Source organism: Cottoperca gobio, chromosome 14 (assembly GCF_900634415.1).
Source record: "Cottoperca gobio chromosome 14, fCotGob3.1, whole genome shotgun sequence".
NCBI lineage: Eukaryota > Metazoa > Chordata > Actinopteri > Perciformes > Bovichtidae > Cottoperca > Cottoperca gobio.
In genome coordinates this window covers 6,017,134-6,038,389 of record NC_041368.1, presented here as the reverse complement: position 1 = coordinate 6,038,389, position 21,256 = coordinate 6,017,134, and the positions used below count along the sequence as shown (strand labels likewise).

The following is a 21,256-nucleotide window of genomic DNA, read 5'->3' as shown; positions in this document are numbered from 1 at the left end:
TATCATTATTTCCCCATTTGTTTCCGTTTATTGTCAGGTATAATAACTTGTACACTACAAAGAATGACTTGTAGAACCAAAGGGGCAATGCTATACTTGGAATAAATGAACATGTTTGCAGAGTATCATAGTTGGGTTAAGACTGGTTACACTGGAAATGCAACACTGTGAGTGACATGAGGCTGGATGAATGGTAAGGAAGACTTAGGGTGATCCCTGATTGTATCGCCAGTTTGTTCACCGTACTACTGAAGCTGTGTGTCGCGGCTCTGCTATGCTAGCTTACATCACATATATTCTCCTCCTGAAGATGGCAACAAGGGGACCTCTGACAGAAACATGTTGCGGCCCATTATACAAGGGATTAGAATATGTGGTGACTGGAAACAGAGCAGAGTAGAATAATGGATTCTTCTCTTCACACAGGGAGATGTTTGGTTCAGTTGGAGGCTGATCCTTCCTCAGTACAGGCAGAGCCCCGATGGCTTGCATTAAAATGAACCACTACAATAGGCCGGGGGTGCCATAGTGGCAGTCGTGGGAGTGGGCGAGGACTGATTCTGTTCCACTGGCTACAATCAGAGCATATTTAACACACGGCAGTGAATCTTCACCCTGATAGACACAGCGAGCCTTCGCCACAATAAGAGACGTGGACGTATACAGTACAGGGAATACATTTGCATCACAATCTCATCTTCAAAGCATGACCCAACTGCTTTACAGCTCATGGCAAATAAATAAAATAATAAATAACCCAATAAATAAACAAATAAATACAGTAGGTTCATAAATAGCTGTGGTCAACACAAATGTGTGTATGGTAAACAGTTACCTGCACATTACCATACAGCAGCCTTAGTGTACACTTAAATAATTACCTCACTGGTCATTGCAGAGGAGGTACTAACACACACACACACACACACACACACACACACACACACACACACGCACGCAGACACACACCCTCTCACATAGTCAGGATTAGCAGAATCAACATAATAATTCAAACAGAGAAGAGTAAAAGTACATAATAAATAGTCGCCCCGTCCTGTTCACCTCTGAATGCAGCTGGCTGACATACTGTATAGGCCAGTGGGAGCACAGATGCACCCTTCATGTCTGCCAGGTTCTCTCCTTGCAGCAGCAAGTCTCTCCTGATGCATCATGCTTAACAAAGCTCCTCAAACTAGATGGAATATACAGTGCATAGTTTACAAAGCCAGAACTTAAGAGAGTTTACATCTATATAGACAAACCTATAAATACAATTTTTATCATAAAAAAACGTTCCTTTTCTTTTTTTGCTCCCTATTTCATCCGCCGACTTCTCCTTTGTTCTAACTTGTGTTGATCTCTGTGCCTCGATTAGATGGAAGTCTTTGGGGCAGATGAGTACATGATGAGGGGAAAGAAAGTTAGATTTTATGAAATGTAAGCTGTTGATGCGTCCTCTTCTTGTCTTCTACTCAGCTCCTATTGTTAGGATATATATATATGTATATAGTATATAGTTCTTAATGAATTCATTTTTGGTTGCGTTGTGGAAGAAGAGAAAGAAAGTGCTAACATACAATACAGCAAGATTTGTTCTTTGGGCTCTACCAAATTAATTTTTGACATGTGGTAACCCATTTCCTTTAATGCATTGTTGACGTGAAGACGTGAACAGTGACAGCCAATTTTCTATTAATGTGCTATATCAAAATTCATTTCTCCTCTTTGATCCAGGCTCTGTATTAGAGAGAGATGATGGTCCAGGGTGGAGGAGTTTGGGCCCTGGAATTTACAGCAGTGCGGGCACTGTGGAGGGCTTGGTAAAGATCACGACTTCTCCTTTGTTTGTTTTTGCTTCCCTTCTGTGCTGTGTGACTGTGGTTCAGAAGCCGGGGCTTTCATAGCTGCTGCGGCTGTAGTAACTGTTGTGACTGCGGGAGCGGCTCTTGCTGTGGCTCCAGCTCCGGCTGCGGCTCCGACTCCAGCTGCGGCTGCGGCTCCGGCTTCTGCTGTGGCTCCGGTTGTGGCTTCTGCTGTGGCTTCTGCTGCGGCTGTAGCTGCTGTAGCTGCGGCTACGGCTGCGGCTGGAGCGTGACGGGCTGCTGTCGTAGCTGGAAGACGAAGGACTGGGCCGGTAGTACGGGATGGGCCTCTTCCGAGCACTGGGGGGAGGAGAGAGGGGGAGGATAAATCAGACACATAGAATAGTTTGACGAGTCAGTGTCATGGTCCAGCATTTGTCCGGCACAGATGTTAAACACATGATGTATTAAGACAAGATTTAGTTGGATGAGAGCAAATCAGTGTTAGGGTTACAGAAGTGGAAAATTATGATCTGTACAGGATCCGAAGAGAAGAGAGCAGCTATATGGGTTAAAAAAAAAGTCTGTTACACACACACACACACGCACACACTCTTACTTAGGTCACTTTTGGGGACGTAACATAGACTTACATTATGTCCTGGAGACTTAAAGCCTATAAACCTGGGGACGAATAAAACTACAAGAAAATGCAAAAATACTCGCCTGCGAATATTCACATTAAAACTATTGATACTGGCAGTGACTTTGTTGCAACACTTATTCAATACAAATATTTAAATAGATTCCTGTCAGCTTACTCTTAACATCATTCTCTGTTTGAGTGAGTTTCCTTTAAGCAAAATATGCCTAATGAATGTGATATCACAACGTGATTGGTTGATGCATTTATTAGCTCAGAAAAATCTGCCTTGTCCCGGGAAATATTACGTTGCTTTCTGGCCGTGAAATATTCGCATTCTGTGTGAAAGTATTCACGTATTCAAGTATAAAAAAAATATATTGATATCCAACTTTTTCCAAATTGGAGACATGGCTTTTGTCCTCAATTGCATTAGACCGTCCCAATTAAATGATCTTTAGTTTGAAATGTGTCCCCGATGGTAGCCTAAGTCAGGAGCACACACACACACACACACACACACACACACACACACACACACACACACACACAGGGCAGAGAAGTGCATGTCGTTAGTTTAAGCTTAAGCTCAGAATGGCCTTGTTAATAGCTACCCTGGAAGTGCTTCCTGTAAGGTAATGAGATGTTAGTTCCCAAAAGAACCTCGTCTTCTCAGTGGAGGCCAACACCCAGAGGAAAGAGATTAACACTATCAAGGTATCGCTGCTGCTACAAGGCGTGTTTAACCTTGTCATTTCAGCAGCATGTAGATAACTCAGCCTTAGCTTTTGTCTTCTATAGCTGCCTGTGCAATAGAGAGATATCTATTTAAATAAACCTTGATAGCATTTAATCTCCGTATCCCCGTGTTACAACATTAGTGCACGACCGCAGAGGGGTGTAACTTTAGAGTTGTGTGAGTTTCTGAGATGAAGGAGCAGAAAGAGGACAGAAACAAATTCATGAGGAGGCCAGGTTTACTCAGAGGAGCTCTGATGGTTTGCTGTTCAGCCGAGCTTCAGGAGTCAGACCGGTCAGATCCTGCTGCACGGCAACTGTTACCCAGGTAACTAGCCTGCAGCAGCTGGATTCAGCAGCATCCCGTTGTCTTGCTGTCAGGACCTTTAGGACGGGAGTGAAAGATGACAAGGTACACACATTTCACCCATGTCTATTAACCCTTGTATGAAGGGGCAGAGAGGTGACAGTTGTCTCTTTATGATCTAATAACTAACTGACTGCTCTTCAAGTGCTACAAGCCTAAATAAGTTTCTATAGGACACAATCAAATGAAAAAAAGAAGCTAGTTTTGCAAAAGGTTTTGACGAGGTTTTATAGATATGTTACGTGTAATTCAAACATATTTTCATCAGCAGAGGGGGATACAAGTTACCAATCTGTCTGAGTATGGAGGAGTCTTGTAAATCAAGCAGTTCATTGATTCATATTTAATGGAACAATAAACACAAACAGATTAGGACATCAGTAAATAAAGAGTCCCGTCAAGATAAATATATCTAAATAAAAAAAGATTTCTCCTGGTAATCATACTTCATTGCTGAAATGATTGTTTTCCTTATTGTTTTGTGCACTCAGTAAAACTAAAGCAGCCGTACACAACACCCACCTTCATGAAGCTTCTAATGTTCAGCTGTTGTTGAAACGGTTTCAGAGAGGTGTTGAGTTTATGGTCATTTCGGAGGCTGCAGTTTGTGCTGCTGTTGAACTGTATTGCATTATAGCGAGTGCTGTTTCTATTGTTCCACTTACCCTCATTGATATAAATGGAAACAGCTGCCAGTAAAACACAATACAGACTGCAGGCTATTCAGAGCAGAACAACATTCTTCATCCGCATGTTTTCAGGGTATACAAGCAATAATAAATCATTTGACCTGTATTTATGTAGAGTTAATATTCTCCAATGTTAGACTTGACTTTCAATCAAAGGTAAGGCAGTAAAGGACACACAGTCAATCATAGGGTCACTGCATTAACACTGCAGCAACTTACATTACATTTATAATATGTTGTTTTGTTTAATTCTGTGGAAAGCACAATAACCAATTTCACCATAACATCTTATTGGTTAAAGATTATACTGAGATAAGCACGCCATCGGCCGCTTATCTCACACGGCATTCTCCTCCACTTCTATCTGTGCAATCTATTTAGCAAGGGCACCGATGCTGCATCCTGTGCTTAGCACCACCCAAGATGATTGTGATTGGGTAAAAAATATACAAACAAGGCAGAGCGTTTTCCCCCTATAGCAGAATGTTAATATGTAGAGACAGAGCCATCGAGACTAAAGATTTATATAAATGTAAAAAAGCAGGAAATTCCATTTTATGTTTGGCTGGAGAACCTCCGACTTCATAGTGTCTCCCACAACCAAAGCAAACATACACCTTTGTCAACACCTCGTCCATTTGTGCAGTTTTTCATTTCTACTCTACACAAAGGATTTAATGGATCCAGATGGGGCTTGTGAGTTATAGCAGGAACAAATTCCCTCATTTTATTCCTTTTGCTTGTCATTGTTGTAATTGGAAGTTGTAAAAGAGTGATATTGGTCCCAGCATCAGGGCTGTGCAGCAATATTACGGGAAATGTTTTAACTGCAGAGTATAAACATACCTCCGGCATAAATGTGTCTTGCTAAATTGCTTTTCATTCCAGATGTTTAAAAGCTAAAAAAGAAAATTCAACACAAACAAAAGAAAAGTCCACAGAGTAGATGAGTTGTGAATGAATGTATGGTCTCATAGAAATCTTTAAAAAGATCAGGAGGAGGTTTATGTTGCTGGACAACTGTGTTACCTGGTGATCCTGCGAGCCTCCATGAAGCTGGGTGAATCTCTTCTCCTTTTGCGAATGGGCGAGTAGCTGCGTGAGCGGCGGCGAGCTCGGCTGTCGGTGTCGGAGCGGTTAGGGCTGTCCTTCTCTCTGCACGACACACGGAACATCATCAGAACAGCAACAACACAAGAGATCAAAATGACACTAGAAGCTCTGTAAAAGGAGGAACACAAGTGTGAGAGAGAACAAGCTTTCACCTGGAGGTGTTCTGTCTGTTGTGTGGAGACTTGGCCTTGCTGGGGCCTCTGTCTCTGGAGGCGGAGCGTGAGGACGAGTGCCCGCTGCTCCAGGAGCTGCTGCGCTGCCGGAGGTTGGGTTTGTTCCGAGACTCCTCTTTCTTCCTGCCCGATGTGTGTGGGTGGCGCCCTGGAGAAGCCGACTGGCTCCGGTGGTGTGCCTGACCCCGACTGGAGCGGTGGTGACGCTTGGAAGAGTGGCCACCTTTTGTCCTGGGGGGATGGGCAAGGTTAGAATAATTTAGAATTTTCAATAAGTTTTCATTTTATTTTAGTTTTGACTTCTCGATTTAATTTCAGTTAGTTTTCTTAAATAGTTTAGAGTGTGTTCGCCAGTTTAAGTTTTCAAGAAAGGTTTAGTTTGTTTTTGTTGTATAATGTCTCAGTATGTAGCTACATACGGGTGGTGTTGGTGATAGCCCAGTGGTCTGGTGGTATGCTATAATAACCACGGTACTGGGCAGTATGATACAACAAATGTCAAATAAAGTGGAAAGATGTCGGCTACATAAAGTCCTACAGCGAGAGGCTTACTTTCTCTGGTGGCGAGAGCTCCTCCCTCTGTGAGTGTGGTTATGCTGGGAGTGGGCCGAGTCGCTGCTGTGAGCGGGGGAGTGGGAGGTCTTATTCTGGCCCCTCTGGCTCCCTCTCCTCCCTGACATCTGGGTGATGGAGTTCCCTACAGCCGTGTTCCTGCCATCCACACTCCCAGCCTCTCCTGCCGCGCACATCTGCCCCGTGTGGCTCCTGCTGGGGGCGCTGTGGAGCTTGTGCTCTCTCAGCAGAGTGGACTGGATGCTTGCAGAGCTAGCGGTCAGCAGACGGAGCTTCTGTAGAAAAAATGATGACCAACAAAGGAAAAAAAAAAAAAAGAAAAAAAAAGAAAAAGGACAAAAACAGCATTAGAGTGTTCTCAGGTTGGAGATTGAGTGCTACGGTGTACTTGCCAAAAGAAGGTAAACATCTAAAAGAAAAAGATCTAGGTTTTCTCCATATGGCTTATAGATAGTCCTCTATGGTGCAGCGCATGCAATACTTGGCATGCAAAACCATAATGAATTGAAGAAATCATAATCGCAAAAACAAACAAAAAAACTAGGAGGAGGAAGAGAGGGAAAAAAATAAAATAAAACTGTGAACCAAATAAGTTTAAGAGCAAAGGCAGAAAGTACAGAGCTACAGATTTTGAAGAGTAGAAAAAGAGGACTTCTTCAGTTTTTTTTTTTTTTTTTAAGTAATGGTTAAAAAATGAAACCAAACAGAAAGAGAAGACAACTTGACGGAACATCACAGAAATGGAAGGAACAAAATAAAGATCACAATTATTGAATCAATCGAATCAGAAAACAAATCGTCTGCTACTCAATTTTCTCTTTCTGGATTTTTTTTCCTGTAGCTGAGATGTGAACAGCGACCCATTTTCTTTGTTTTTTTTAATGGTTACTCTTGTTTAACTCCCTTCTGGTTAACATCCACTTACCAATAAAGTGGTATTCCCTCCTTTAGTAGGTAAGGTATGAAGAAAAGGGAAAAGTGGGGCAACATAAGTGCATCATTAGATTCACAAAATGCAAGAGAAAAAGACACAAAACCCTTCCCTGCCAGTGACTCATGAGACAATGCATGGAAATCAATGGAAAAGAACTCAAAAGCAAAGAGGAAAACCACAATGTGCAGGGAATCCCTCACACAGAGAGTAAATCCTCTGGGCCCAGTCACCTTCCTAAACATCAGAGAGCAACTCAAGGTATTTTCTTTATCATATTTCTCTCCATGTAGTATCTACCACAGGGCAGGAGTTATTTTACCGCCTGACACGTTCACAGGCAACTACCTGAACTTCTACTGGTTACATCAGTGTTTGTGCTTATGGGCTCCTTGATACGGGGAACTTAAGGTTATCACAAGAGCCAACTTTTCTGTTAATGTGGGTCCAGGAAGTTGCTGCTACATAACAACAGTGAGTGTTAGCTTACACTTGACTTGGGTTCAACCACATTGTATGGCAATCAGAGGTTATTTTTTGGGCAATTGACTAATGTAGGAACCCCAGAAAAGTATTTGGTCAGTGAAAAGTCATTAAAATTGTGTATAACTGATACAGCTTTAAGGATGTAATGCTAGTTTTAGAGTAATGAATAGACTCAATTAACTTGAAGCTAGCATTATTCAAATTGATCACTGCCTTTAAGGACAAGGCGGGCAATATTCTATATTTTTCTTATTTTCAATAAATCCTGCAAAAAGACCAAAATCAACAATGAACTGATCGCTTGATATTTCTTGTTCCTTTGTGCCTTGGTGCTCCAGTGTTGTCCAGACATTATTACAGACACATCAGTGAGCAACATGGTTGCATCGTTGTGGTTTATTTTGAGACAAGATACACTCACATAGACACCCTGCTGCTGTGAAATTGAATATGAATACGCGGCTGAAAATAGTCTCCAACAAACGGACTATTTACTCCTGTTTGAGTGACATTTGCCGGAAACTACAATGCCCAAATGTTTTAGGAAATGACCAAGCCTTACCTAGAGCAGTCTCTCAGTCGGTCGCGTGGTCCACTTTTGGTCCAGACTGAAATATCTCAACAGCTATTAGATGATTTGTTGTGTAATTTTGTACAGACATTCATGTTCCCCAGGGGGTTAACCCTAATGACGTCAATCAGGTTAAATTTATTTTCTTCAAAACTTTGGCTTATGACCAGATACCTGCAAAACTAATTACTTTCCTATCAGCCTCAGCTGTACTTTGTGTTTATGTTAGCATGCTAACACACTAAATAAACATAGTGACATTGTACGTGCCAAACATCAACAGCATGTTAGCATTTTCATTGTGAACATGCTTGCTAACGTTTTTGAGCATTTAGCTCAAAGGACCTCTTACTGAGCCGCTAGTGTGGCTGTATACTGTTAATATTACTTCTTCAGTGGGTATTAATAGTGCACAGACACAGTAGGGAAGTCAGAAAGTATTGACAGACATTGTTGGTTTTGGTCTTTTTTAGGGATTTGTTTGTAGTAAGAAAAACATTTAGTGCGTAAGGCCAGCCTTATCCTACAAACTGCATATTGTAGAGGATGACTTTTAAGTATTCAACAAAAATAGTACTTGGATAAGTGATTGAATGGAAGTTGGGGTCTGAAACTTGTGATGCACAGTTACACACTGCTCATGGTAAGCAGGTCATGAAAAGAGGGTAAATCACCAGGAGTTTTGAATAAAACCAAATACAGCTGGCTCTTTGCGCATGCATTACAAAGTGCTTTCGGAACTGCTTCGTAATCTAAGATGCAACAAAAGCACCGACTGGTCCTTGCAGAAAGAAGAGCCGTTCTCCACTAGAGAGAACACAACTAAGCGGTAGAATAAGAAAACACACAACCACTGGTGCTTATGACAGTTGTTAGAAACAGTTGTGGAAAAAATATGGTGAAAATCAAAAGACGATGTACTAATTCACCAACAAACAGAGAGATGCTGGACAAACAGGAATGCATTCTACCAAAACAGAAAGAAAACAAAGCTGGAGAAAGAAATGGACCTGGAAGATAGAGCGGGATATTGGACTTCAGAATGAAGTTAAGGAGGAAAGAGGAAACCAGAGTGCTACGTAATCCAATCTTTTAAGAGTCAAATCAAAATTGATGAAGTAAAATCAATTTGGTTAAAGACCATTGGTAAATAACAGAAAGATATATATATCTAGAGAGAGAGAGAGAGAGAGAGAGAGAGAGAGAGAGAGAGAGAGAGAAACATTGACGTCACTCAGGCTAGGGTGCTTGTCACATTCTCATCTGCATAAAGATCACGTGCGTAGGCAAAGCATTACCTACCTTCCATTTCAATCAGTGACACGTATGCAATATCAACAAAAAAAGGAAAGAAAGAAAAAAAGAAAAAAAGGAGAAAGGAATGTTCTCCGCAGCGAAATGGGAAAAAGACAATGACCTCTTTTAGTATCAAAGCTACATACTGTGTCCAGAGACTAAGGAGAAATAAACAAACCAAAAAGTACAAAGAAAATAGAGGGGAGAAAATAAAAATAAAAATCCAGGTGGAATTCAAATCAAACTAAAATTAGAAACAAAGGATGAATCTATATAACTACATGATTTGCTTTGTCTTTTTCGCTTGTACAAATGCAGCCATATTTGTATCAAAACGGGGCAGGAGGATAGAGGTAAGCGGATAGAGTTAATTGTCATATTGGTGGACATCCATGTAGAGTAGAGTAGCTAGGAGGAAGGGAGGGGAGGACATGCAGAGCTGGCAGATGTGAAAGATATGTGGGAAGAAAAATGCCAGGACAACAAGAGTGAGACGTGAGTCACACATGACACAGATGAACAGTTAGGAGAGGAGGAGGAGGAGGAGGGGGGGGAGGTAGAAGAGTGTTGGAGGGGCAGTCACTGCTAAAATGGACAACTAGAGAGTCAGCACATTTGAAAGGGACCCCAGTCACATTTTGGCCTGGGTCTTCTTCAGTAGCAGCACTTCTCTACTCTGTACTTTTGGACGTCAGCCCAACTGTCTTCCAGGCAATCGCTTTTATTTATTTATCACTATAAACACAGGTACGGTGAGCCAGAGCTTTGGGAGCTTTGTCAAATCTGCTGTTTAAACTGTTAGCGTCAACAGGGAGCTTACATTCAAAATGGCTTGGGTCCCTTTAAAATAACAATCGTGTTAATAAATGTGTGAGTTGTCCTAGTTATTTTCAAGAGTCCATGTACTTGTGTTTGAAGTGTTTGAAGACATCCATTAATAATGAGCAAGAGGACGACTAGCCCGGTGTGGGACTGTCCCATTCACTGTGTAGGAGACAGCCTGCTGTGCGCTGCAATGTATCAGAGGTGGGAAAGTTAAGCACATGTACTGTATTTTCCAAACTAGCCAGATAGTCCTATAAACATAGTATTAAAGTATACACATAAGTATTAGAAAAAAAACAATAAAAGATCAATCTCATATTTGTGCAGTTTGTCCATGAACATGTTTGAGTAGTGATGTGTGAGTCATGAGTGAATCGTTTGAAACGAACAACTCTTTTTACTGACTCTTGAGTCACAAGTCGTCATCTCCACTAATCTGTCGCTGACTCCTGCCTGCTACTAGCTGCTGTGAACTGTGAGGACGAGGCAAGATCACGTTTCACTGAAACTATCACTCAATTCTTATATTAACTGTATTTGTGGAAATGTATCAAGTAACCTAGCATTAACCTAGCCCTTTGAGAAAAGCAACCACTTGCTAAAGGTCTGACTCGGGTTGCACAAAATCACTCAGTACTCGAGAAGGAGCGGCTGTAAAACAATGGATAATCTTTTTCCCAAGAATCTCATTTTTATTTTTGAATGATGCATCTTCTTCGACTCATTCTGCTGCTCTAAGCCATACTGGACTCATTACTGTCCCCTTGTGGTCGGAGAGCAGAAAACACCCGGTAGATACCCGACAGAGGCAAGAGTCACGTGACCAACAGGAGCGGCCGAGCTAGCACTCCGCTAGCAAGCTCATCTGCTAGCAAGCTCATCTGCTAGCAAGTTTACTGCTGTGTACTAATACTGACTGTGGGTTTGACAATGTTATTTTGTGAGTTTTCATTTTTTATTTTGAAAGGAATGGTAGGAATTGTTGAACAATTACAACAGCATTGAGCTGCGCATTCTTTATTATCTGTGAACAGAGCTGCTTCAAGTCAGACCCATATATTAAAGGATTTGATGGAAAGTTCTGTGTCAATACAACTGTAGTACAACACTTGGAAAGTAAGTTATACTGATGAGAATCTTCATTGTGGTATTTAAAAGCTATTTAGCTAGAGGTTATATTTCCATTAATATTTATAATAGATGTATTGTCATACTTTGGAGGATGCTTTGCTTGCTACAAGTGTTTTAATAATAATAATAATAATAATAATAATAATAATAATAATAATAATAATAATAATAATAATTTTCCACATACAGATGGATTAGGCACTTCTTCACTGATAACCTTGCAGGGCTAGTTAGCAAGTCATGTTATCTCCGCAGGTTGTGGCGGTCTGTCGAGATTCTCCAGTAAACACTCACGATAATCCATTGTTTAATCCAACCATTGGACAAAAGGAGCAGCACAGAGCCCATCTTTGTGCATCTTTGTACAAGATTTAATCATTGAATTAAATTATTTTCAGTTTTTTAAGAGAGAAGGCTTCAATGAGAAGGACTAGCGTGTTAGTTTGGTAATACATGTCTGCTTAACTTCTCCACTTCCAATAAAGAGCAGTGCACAGCCTTTTCCCAAAGCTTCTCCATGGGAAGCATTCGGGAGTGTCCCCCATGCAGTGGATGAAACAGTTCCAAGCGAGGCTAGAGGACGACTACAGGAACACAAACTGAGATGATAGATAAGACAACCAGAGCTACTATACAGAACATTTGCTAAACCACACAACTGCTGCAGTAAAATCAAACTTCAGTTGGATCCAGGATCTGTCACACACACCCATCCTCCTGTGCAAAGATTTCAGTTTGGGGATTACCATGAAAGAAATATTTTTAGTTTTTTGTGGAGATTAACAAGAATGGCAAACAGCGCCTTATGCTATAAAGAGAAGGATGCTGCTTAAAAAATGTGAGCCAATTAAATGCTCCTCTTTCATTACACCCCAACTGAATGGCTCAAAAGTACTGGATCAGACAGACCTCCCTTGCCATTCTCCACTAGAGTAGAAAACACCAGGGACAGAAGAGACACTGCCACCTAGGGGCAACATGCACATCGACATGGTAAAGTAAAGCAGTAGACAGGAGCGTGTGTTTAACTCCTGGTGAATTGGCAGGAGCTGTTGGACGCCTGGAGGAGAAGAGGATCTATCACTGAGCAGAGCATGTGCTTGAGAAGAAAGACAACTGTATTGACAAGAAGAAACTATTTCACATACCCAGTTAACCTACTTGGTCCGGTTCCAAAGCATTTGAGTGCTTTTTATATAAACGAGACAGAAAGATTTGGGCATTTATTCATTGGTAAATACCACTTAAATTGATAAGGGAAAAAAAGAAAGTGAGCGAGAGAGAGAGAGAGAGAGAGAGAGAGAGAGAGAGAGAGAGAGAGAGAGAGAGAGAGAGCAGATAAGACCTCACAGACACAGGCAAACTGGAGTAGAAAACATCAAATAGAATAGAAGACATCAGTTCTCTGGGTGTTAACAGGCGTTTGCAGCCCATTTAGATGCTTTTTCAACAGAGAAAGATGATTTTACAAACGATCCCTTCAGTCTAAGTGTCTTTTGTTTTATTCCAACATAATGACTGTCATCCTACTGGGGCTCTGATGTATTATTTACAATATGGAGTAGCAAGGTTGTTTGCATGATAGCAGAAAGTGATTTAAAATGGTCTTTTAGGTAATCAGCGACTAACAGCTTACTTCTTTTCAAAGGAGCCAAAACATACAGGGAGGAGTTCCAAATTGAACAGGTAGAGAGGAATATATGATGTATAACACTTTAGACTTGAGGACCCTATTGTGGACGTCATGTGGTGCTGTTTATTCTAAGAACAGAGTAATAACCCCTTTAATACTCAGCGGGTCCACCCTGTGTCAGGATTTGGATTAAATTGCACAACATAGTTTTAGGATGCGGCGCGCAACTATGGAAGATTTAAAATGCCAACATGGAAACAAATCACACAAAGTAATATTGTGAAATACAACACGCTATGTTATTTTAACTGTGTCATTATTAAATGAACACCATATGTTGAACAATTGTTTGGCGTTCACTACTGACGAAAAAAGAGTGTCTGCTGCTCTCTGCTGGACGACGCAATACAATCAGTTTTCAGTCCAGTGATTTCATTTAAAGAATACAGCAAAATAAAAACAAAAGTTAAAAAACAAAATGTAATATGTAAATGTAAATGTAATATTAGAATGCCTTTCGTTTTTCTTCCTGTAAAACTTTAAATATTTTTTGCATGCTTGGACTTTCCACAAGTAATTGGATGTGTCAGTTCAAGGGGAAATCGCAGATTGTTATCACTTTAAAGCACCATCAGATGTCTAATTGTGACACTTGCGATGTTGGCTAATTAAAACATTATCTGCGGAATGTATCTGCGGGTATGTTTCTTTGATATTTCTTCACATGCATGGGCATTGGGGGGGAGGGGGGGGTCATATGTTTGAAGTAGTCATACCTGTCCCTGGCTCAACTTTTTTTATTTGGTCTTGTGCCTCAGCAGGCACCCGCTCGGAAGTAACAACAAATCTTTTTGCTCATTCATTTGGAAACATTGTGTACCATTGTGGCTCATGTTTCCATCCGAGGTGTGGTATGCCAATGTTAGAGTATGTGTGCTGAACAGAAACACAACAACCTTTCTTCTGTTTGCTCCCTCCCTCTGTTACCGGCAAACAACAAGAACAAACTAAAAAAAACAAGATGGCAGAGGAGTCAAAGAGAGCCAGAAACAAAGCTGCGGGAGCGGCAGGTTTTAGTGTCTTTTACACGTCAAAAATAATAATGTTAATAATCAAATCTGACCTACAACCTAGAAATAACTGACGACACAATAAAATAAAAATCTTTCAATATCAAACAAGATGAGAATTCATGTCAACCAACACAGAAGGAGCAAGATAAAACTCATTTGTAGAGACTGTGGTAGATACAATACGAGGTTGGAGTGGGTGGGGGAGGGTGGGGGTGTCGGAGTAAAATAGAGGAGATTACATACATCGTGCCCTTTCTCGCCCTCGCCGTGGTTGAGTCTGCCGGCCTTGCCGTTGCGGCTTCGCTGGGTGTGGTCCCCGTTGTGCCACGCAGCGGGGGTGTTGGTGCCCGGGGACAGCGAGGTGCCGGACGCCTTTTGTCCATCGGTCTTGTGCTTGGAGTTCAGTCTGGAGGAGCAGAGCCACACAGCAACACTCGGTAAAGCACAGCCAAAGAAATGTTGACCTAGTTCAAGGCCCATATTTAGGTTTCAAAGCAAACCTTTGGACTTAAGTGAAAGATAAACGTAGAAATTCTTCACTTTAACTCCTTCCTACTTGATGCAAACTTAAAGCTGAGGTAAGAGCAAGTGTGTATGTAAATGTTTTTAATCTCTATAAACAGAGATATGAGTCTGAATGCACAATGGGACAAGATTCTGGTTTCAGAAGCATTCTGTTTTCCATTTGTAGACCGTTTGTAGTCTGAGTGGTATTGACCAATCACATCTGAGCAGACTTTGGTTACATAACATCCATGTGGAGATCGTCTAACGTCGATTTAGCTTTTTATTAATCTCTATAAACAGATATCTGCGTTAGCAGGTACGAGCATAACGCATCTGAATCGCTGCCTGAACTTTTGGCAGGTTGAGTTGCATGAAATAAAAAAGACAATATCTCTCTCTATTTTGAAGTAACAGTAAATTGCCTGATAAATGTGTCTTATAATTCAAATTCTGCATGGAACTTAGTATCTCACTAGTTGGCTCTTTAGATCATTGTTAAGTGAAATTCTTCAAAGTTTGGTAAATTCAAGCCCAGAAACTTTGGTTAAATGTGACATAATATCTCATAAATAAATATTCGGCCATGTCCTTGGCTTCTTTAGAGAAACAATAACTTGATCGGAAGAGTAGAAATCTTGTAAACTGGCCCTTAACACTCTTATTTTCCGTAAAAATAATTGAAAAAAATGCTTTTTAACATGTCATAAAAAAGGGAAGATCTAAACTATCAAATCAGAAATATAATACTAAATCCAAGAAAACACAGAAAATCAGAAACTCAGAAATAAAAACTAACATAGACATATAGTAAATAGGACGTTGCTCCATAAAATAACAGTGAATATCAAAAGCAATATGAGTACAGAGGTTTTCAAGTTTGGGCGGGTTTAGCCCAGAGGTGAGGTGGGGCTGCACCAGGCTGAATGTTTTTAACATTTTAAAGTGAATTGTCTGCATCTGGTGCACTTTGAGAGCACAATTAAGATGCTAGATCTAATAGAACTTTGTGGTCTTGGTAAGGGGAGGGGGCACAACTCTCAACATTAATGTGAAAAATATATCAATCAATCAAAGAATACAAAATGTGAAATATTTTCATTTTGAAAGCTTTATTCTTCAAAAAGGAGCATGAGACGAGAATCCCAGTTTTTTTCATTTGGATGTGAAATTATAATTGTTTCTTACTAATCTTATACTTGCTAATCTCTGTGAGCCCCTGGGGTGGGGGTGGAAATATAAGAATGTTTGCCCTTAATGTTCATGGTACTTGCAACTGTGAAAATAATAATCTAAAGAAGCTGAGATGGCAATAACAAAAACAGAAGCCTAGCTACGCCACTGGTACAGAGTAATACTGTATATCGGCCATTTAACCATTTTTAGGAGTCCCATTTGTATCCTAATATATCCTCGTGGACCAAGAGACAGACCGACAGACACCAGGGAAACCGCTCGACAGGCAGGAGAAGAGCAATACCTGTGTGTGTGTGTGTGTGTGTGTGTGTGTGTGTGTGTGTGTGTGTGTGTGTGTGTGTGTGTGTGTGTGGAGGAGTCTACCTGGCAGGAGATTTGGAGGTGCTCCGAGTGGAGGACAGGGAGGCACTACGGGAGCTACAGCAGCTGCCTTGACGCTGTGAACTCCTACTGGGTGTCTCACCAGGGGACCTGATGGAGGACAACCAATGGACGAACACACACCACACACATGCACACATATACATACATAAAGCCGTGTGTATGTACGCATACATCACAAAAGGGACACACATGCCACAGTGAGCTCAGTAGTCAATCTCATGATATGTAAAACAGTTCATGCACTGCCAAACAATTTCAATATATATTCTAATCAAGACAGGGTGCACTGTATGGCATGGGGATTGTGTTGAATGCTTATAAGATGCACTCTGTGCTTTACAGTCATTAACATTCTCTGAGAGTCTGAGCCTGAGATAATGGGTGTAAAATAGTAATATACATTTATGAGAGGCTGAATGTGATTCTAATTGGACACATTGTTGAGGACTGAGACTGTTGTTCATTGTGTGTTTCACTGTGTGCAGAGGACAACTTGTGCTTATTCCTACACATTACATGCTATGGAAGCCCTGAGAGACAAAGTGAGAAAAAACCACATTCTGATGATCATTTCCAAACAGTTTGCTCCCCTGTGTTTAGGTCTTAAGAACAGTATGATCCTTATTTTAAAAAGGTTTTGCAAGGTGGAAAAATAAGGTTTCACCAGGATTATCTTTCTGTTTTTTCTCTGTGAAAACAGTTAAAAAATTGTTTCGACAGGTGGTTTTTTTTCTTCTACAAGAGGCAAACGTGCGCCACTATCACATGTTCGAAATAGGACTAAAAGCATTCATGGCTTCTTCCAGGAGACTTTTAACTCCTCCATGTACTCTCAACACAAGGAGCTTACAGTATATTGTGTGTTATGCTAACACAATGTTTCAACTCTTTTAAAAAATGGAGAAAAAAAAGTTACTTTGGAAGAACTTTTTTTCCCACCCGTTGCACAGATGAAAAAAGAAAAGAAAGATTATCCTGGCAATACCTTTTTTCATAAACACAGGAGAGAAAACAACTCGTGGATCACCAGAACTTATGTTCCTCACTTGCCTCTCGGGCTGCTGCAGTTAACTGTACATGAAAATCAAGTTTTACTGCTAATAAATGTGAAACTGTTATACTGAAAGAAGCAGACACAGGTTGTTCAGCTCAACATTAACATGTAAATGGAATTAGAGTGACTCACCTCTTTTTCTGTTTGATCTTGTCCTTGTGTTTGTTCTTTGGGCTGCCCGACCTGAAACACATATCATACGTAAGATAACGAAGCTGTGTACTTTAAAGCATGGGAAACACACATTCACACCCTTTGAAAAAAGGAAACTCAATTAATGCACCACTCACCCATATGGATTGCATTGTCTTTTGAACAATCAGTAGGCAGAAATGACAATAACACACACCTTACACATGTTATGAACGTTATAATGTATTGCTGTTTTTGTTTGTTCCATACACACCTGTATCTCCTCTTTTTCCTAGAGCCTGATGCAGATCTATAAAGATAAAAAACACCACAGTTATCATAACGATGAACTGAATAATTCATATACAGTATGCTCCAACTGTGGACAAGAGGCCTGTTCCAAAAAACTGGTTCACTGAGTATTATGGTTAACCTTTTACACAAAAAAGGTATTTTTACATCTTTGCGTCCATGTTCCAGATTTGAGGGGGTTCTGGGAATTACTAAACTCGCTTCTTGAAATAAATTCTAGGACATCAGAGGCAGTATGTTGGACAAATGCTGGAGGCTGGACCCAAAATGTGATCTGTGCTGTGTGCCACGTTTTTATTTACTTAAAACTGTATATTTTCACAAAAGCCTCTAAAGAACAATGACAGTTCATTAAGTTTCCGTTGAGACTGATTTAGAGTACACAGATATTTACTCCTATAACTCATGAACTCAACAACATATCTTTGCACATTTGATGAAAGATATCCCTCAACATTTATGTAAACTGTATTCTAAATACACAAAGTCAGAGGCTTAGTTTTGTCATGGAATATGAACATGTTGGAGTGACTGTGACCAGCACAAGGATCATGTAGTTTAAATGGAATATTTCAGCATGTATTTCTGCACTCTTAATGATGCATATGTAACCAGTCTGAAGGACATGCATACATTCATATATGCATCGATGTCCACAAAGGAGCTCTCACATCAGGCTTTCCCAGCTGGTATTCTACAGATTTTGGATGCCGCACTTATTCTTTTGTATTGCCAGCTGTGGAAGATGCTGATCCCTGCGGTAAAGCAGGAATAATAAACCGTGTTTCAGTTTCCCTTAGACCACGAATTGAGTATACAGTACTGATGGGGAGGCCGGCCATTCACCGGTCCTTAGCGTTCAACTGACACATCACCATCCATATCACTTTCATCATCATCGTTTCCATGGTGATTAGTTAGACCGGTCTGTGAGGGTTGCTTTACTGAAGAGCACTACATCCCCCCTGCTGTTTTACGCACCTACATACAGCATGCAGTGGAGTGGGAGGCAGTGGCAGCACAAATGTGTGTCAATTCCCTGAAATGCATGTGGCTGATGTGGACTCCAGCTGTGGCTCCAGTACGGTTTCCCCACTGAGTGAAATCAACTGGGGACTATATGTATATGAGGCGTTATTCTGGAGACCATTACTCTTCTCTTCCCTTACGCCCTCCGGTCACAGCTACATCCCTCACCTTACCTCTTACTACAAGGACATAGTAGCGGGGCTGCAGCCAATAGTTCGAAGCTTTATCATAACATTGACATACATATATAAATCAAAATTCGATTCCTGCGCAGCTTTTTCGTGCATGTCTATTCATTTTCTGTTTAAACCTGGTATTTCTGCAGTTACAGAAAAAGATTAGGCTACACTAAAAATATTAGTTTTATACTATTTGTAGATTCCAGTGGTGGCTGTGTAGGAAGATATAAGAAAACCAGATATAAGAAGATACAACCTTTTTATAATCCAATCAAATATTCTGCTTCCATCCATATTTGTTGGTCCTTTTCAAAAACAACATTTTCACTGCGGTCAAAAAACAGTTTGCTCTCCCGCTTGCCGCACACAAAACAAAGCATGCACAGCTAATTCTATTGTTTGAGGATCTTTTATGTTTTTTTTAGTGATGAAGTCATAAAATATAACAGATATTCCAAGCTTCATTCGAAAACCTCAATAGAAGCTTAGAAGAAAAATAAATGTGGTCTTACATAGTAGTATAGTGTATGTGAGACATCTCTGCATCGCAAAGGACACACACACACTATTCTTTTAGTTAGTCGTTATATTACAAACATGAAGCTCCCAATAATGTGCATCTTAAAAAGGGAACTATTAAGGGAGGATGGCCCCTCTCTGGATAGGAACCCTGCATTTTGCCCCCCCCCCCCCACTTCATCTATACATTATTTATATATCAACAGTACCTGCAATGCAGAGCAGCTTTGGTGTGAGGCTGGGAGGGAGGAGTGAGGACGAGGGGGACTGGGATGTGCGTGGATGGATGAGAGGTGGGAAACAAGAGCGGGGCAGTGCAGTGATGCTCAGCAATTTGGTGAGAGGCTCATTTTTCTTGTGTTGTGCGCCCCCATACAGGCTGGGCTATTAGAACAACACATTTAGCCTCACTCCTCCCAAGTCAGGCTCACATGGAGAGAAATCAGAGGGCACTCTACAATTGCTTATTGTCGTTATGGTATCCCAAGGCATTGCACAAGTATTTGTTGATGCGCTCTTGCTCTTTCTCTCTTCTTCCTCTTATCTTACGGTCTTTCCTCCCTGCTCCCTTCTTTTCAGCCGTTCACTTTCTTCCCTTTTTTCTTGCCTTCTTTTTCATTTGGTCTCTTCTCCTTCCAGTATTTTCTTCCTTGAATCAGGTCTTTCCTCTTTCCTTCGTCAATTCCTTTTTTACTTCCTTTTTCTACCTATCTTTGAGTCTTTGCTCCTTTTTTTTTCTTTCTTTATTTCTTTCTAGCACAGACATCACTGTGAAGGCAACTGTTTGACAAACCTGCACAAAGTCAGAGGTTATTTCTTGTGCTGACACTCACACACAGCATGTACACACTCACCTGTCTCGCTTGTGTTTCTTCCCACTCTTTTTCTTCTTCTCTCTGTGAGTGGGTGAGGAGCTGCCAAACCTTTTGGTGGAGAGAAGGGGAAAATTTGCATGCCATGAAATGAGCCTCAGATTGCTGCGTCTGGCTTTTCACTCGTCATTGTGTTATATTACATTACATTTGAGAGGGGATCATTGTTAGTAAAGGTGCTGTAGTGGCTATAGATTCTATAGTAGCTTGGCTGGCTGTTCTCTCTTTGTCCTCCGCTCTATTCATCCCTCACCTCTCTCCTCTTATTCTTTCTTCTCTTCAGCATCAATGTACCACTTCCTTCCCTCTTACTCTCCCTCTTACTTTTGCTGACCTTGTCAAAAGAAACTGTAATTTGAGGCTTGTCTAATGACTCCCTATCATTTATCACAGCAATATTCACACCAAAATAATTGGAATTGCATTTCACAAAACCACAATGTAATTATTATTATTATGTCAGTGTGGCAGGGAAAAAGAAAAAGGAGAAAAATCAAACCACTTCATCAGTGGAAGCTGCTTCCACTCACCGACTCCTTCGGCGGCCAGATTTCTTCTTCTTCCTTTTTTTTGGACGAGGGGATGGAGAGCTGCTTGATTTCCTCTTCACACTGAATTGGCCACAGAAGGAGAGAACAAGGGGGGGTGAGATCGAAAGCGAGATGCAGAGTGAGAAAGGCAGAAATAAATTACAAGTGATTGTTATTATAATAACTTTCAGAAGGAACGCACTTCTGATTATAGTTATTTGCTGCTGTGCAAGTCGATAAGTGTCTATTTTCTCATTTCCTCAATTCATTCTGCCATAACTTGCCAAATATCATACAATGGAAACAGGAAATCGGTTCGAGGAAATGACACTTAATCTTTTCTACGAAGTGACAAATTCAGAAAGCAAAATCTAAATGACCATCTGCATTATGCTTTTCAAACATAAATAATATTGAGTGTTCATCTCCAAGCGTGCTGTTACTGGGTGGGAGTGTTGAGGGTTTGAAGAGCATTTTTATCCTGAGATCAATTTCATGTT

At 40.8% G+C, this 21,256-nt stretch overlaps 1 protein-coding gene across 1 annotated transcript in view; it reads right to left on the bottom strand.

Annotated features, from left to right (window-relative positions):
* srrm3 (serine/arginine repetitive matrix 3) overlaps nt 1-21,256 on the bottom strand; it is an 81,335-nt gene continuing 60,079 nt past the window's right edge. Inside the window, exons 5-14 of the mRNA XM_029448380.1 lie at nt 20,757-20,837; nt 20,209-20,277; nt 17,590-17,625; nt 17,316-17,366; nt 16,109-16,216; nt 14,288-14,450; nt 6,078-6,373; nt 5,505-5,756; nt 5,269-5,394; nt 1-2,162 (exon numbers count right to left, since the gene is read on the bottom strand). Coding sequence (XP_029304240.1) covers nt 1,883-2,162; nt 5,269-5,394; nt 5,505-5,756; nt 6,078-6,373; nt 14,288-14,450; nt 16,109-16,216; nt 17,316-17,366; nt 17,590-17,625; nt 20,209-20,277; nt 20,757-20,837 — 1,462 coding nt within the window. The 3' untranslated portion in view covers nt 1-1,882. The remainder of the gene's footprint in view (nt 2,163-5,268; nt 5,395-5,504; nt 5,757-6,077; nt 6,374-14,287; nt 14,451-16,108; nt 16,217-17,315; nt 17,367-17,589; nt 17,626-20,208; nt 20,278-20,756; nt 20,838-21,256) is intronic.